This window comes from Protopterus annectens, chromosome 1.part2 (genome assembly GCF_019279795.1).
Source record: "Protopterus annectens isolate FY-2018-M chromosome 1.part2, PAN1.0, whole genome shotgun sequence".
Lineage (NCBI taxonomy): Eukaryota > Metazoa > Chordata > Ceratodontiformes > Protopteridae > Protopterus > Protopterus annectens.
The window spans coordinates 560,222,662-560,224,306 of NC_056727.1; the positions used below are offsets into that span (position 1 = coordinate 560,222,662).

The following is a 1,645-nucleotide window of genomic DNA, read 5'->3' on the forward strand; positions in this document are numbered from 1 at the left end:
AATGATCACTTTCACAGGCAATGGTCTCAAATCAAGGATGCTTTCTGTACTTTTGTGTTATTCATTTAGACAGTTGTTAAAATAAAATTATCTGTCATAACCTTAATTTCTGGAAAGTTAACAACGGAATTGTCTGACATTATTTATCGACTAATTAAGCAAAGAGTGAGGAACAGCTAAAAACTTCTGGAATATGCAAAAGCCCATATCAGTTTGGGGAAAAATCCTTGGCAAAGGTATAGTCGGGGTGGAAACTTAAGGCTGCGTGTCGTCATCGGATTGCGCCGCCTACTAATATGCGGGTGCTATTTGAATGTCATTCAGATAGCTTCAGATCTAAACTTGCTTCACAGACGTACTGAGTGCAGCAGTGTTTCTTAACCATACACCCATATTTAAATCGTTTGCTATGAATGAATCAGAGGGATTACGTTACCGGGGTTTTAATCGGCCTCAGATCATCACGGACGAGCCACCTGAGCATGCAGCCAAGTCTGACAGGTTAGTCCTTGTGTTGCGCTGGACTTGATGTTGGTCAGCAGGTATGAGATGCTGGTTTGTAGCAGTATGGCAGTATGTAGCGGTTAGGAGATCTATCCATTATTAAAAGTAGATGCTGCTGTGAAAAGTTAAGACAGTGAGAGAAGAAACAGTAGGAACTGCGATGAATGATTAACCATATTAGTAGAATAATGCAAACAGAAAAGTATAAAATACATGATGCAAGGTACACGTCGAAAGGTAAACCTTTGTGTTACGTTTGGCATGTACCATGTATATTTACTCTCATTAAGGAATACTTTTTCAGATATCTAGTGTGGACCTATGCTTACTGAATTATGAGATTTTTTTGGGACATGCCATACTATCAGCACGGAACGAAGATTTGTTTTCCCCTTTATTATCAGTCGTCACTTAGTTATTTATGCTGCTTTATAGCATGCTAACTTCATTCAGAAGTAACGTCGTAGTATTTTGTAGAATGTTAGGGTATAACTGGACAATTGCCGATGTTTGTCTTTTTTAAAGGTCATAAAACCGCCCGGATTGGGGCTGTCCTGTCAGAAGATAAGACAGGTGGTAACTCTACTCCCCATCACAAGTTAATTGTTTAGGTATTCCTTGACGTAGTCGAGGAATTGGGTAATCTCTGGGATAGGTCACATTATCTAACATTTGATACATACCAGAGGTTATCACACGAACTAGTATTAGGCAGTAGTTACATTTGCTATGAAATAAATGAGTATGTGAGGTCTGCGAACTGTGAATACATTTCTTTATGTAAATTCGTTTTGCTACTAGTTGTGAGACTCTTGTAAAACAGCTGTCTTTATACAGTTGATCCATGCAATAATTGCCCCTGATTAAATAATTTTGTGGTGTCAAAAGCATTCATGCCCATTAAGACTTGACAATGTGATGTGAGCGGCGAGCCTGTTCTGCAGAAGGTTGATGTCTCATCTACAATTACTTTCTTTGTCTTGTTCCTACTTAGTGGGAGGAAAGGATCTGACTTTGTATTAGAACAGTACCTCACCGGCATTTCTGTGCAGAAATGGGCGTGCCAGAATTGATTGACAGGACAAGCCCGTGTGACCATAGCTGTCAAATAATAATAGATTCATAGGTGCGTACCAGGCAA

General features: G+C 39.4%; 1 protein-coding gene across 1 annotated transcript in view; it reads left to right on the forward strand.

The window, feature by feature from the left end:
• Window positions 1–279: 279 nt before the first annotated feature.
• The window catches only part of LOC122790148 (adipocyte plasma membrane associated protein), an 893,349-nt gene continuing 891,983 nt past the window's right edge, over window positions 280–1,645 (forward strand). The window contains exon 1 of the mRNA XM_044057738.1: window positions 280–501. Coding sequence (XP_043913673.1) covers window positions 410–501 — 92 coding nt within the window. The 5' untranslated portion in view covers window positions 280–409. The remainder of the gene's footprint in view (window positions 502–1,645) is intronic.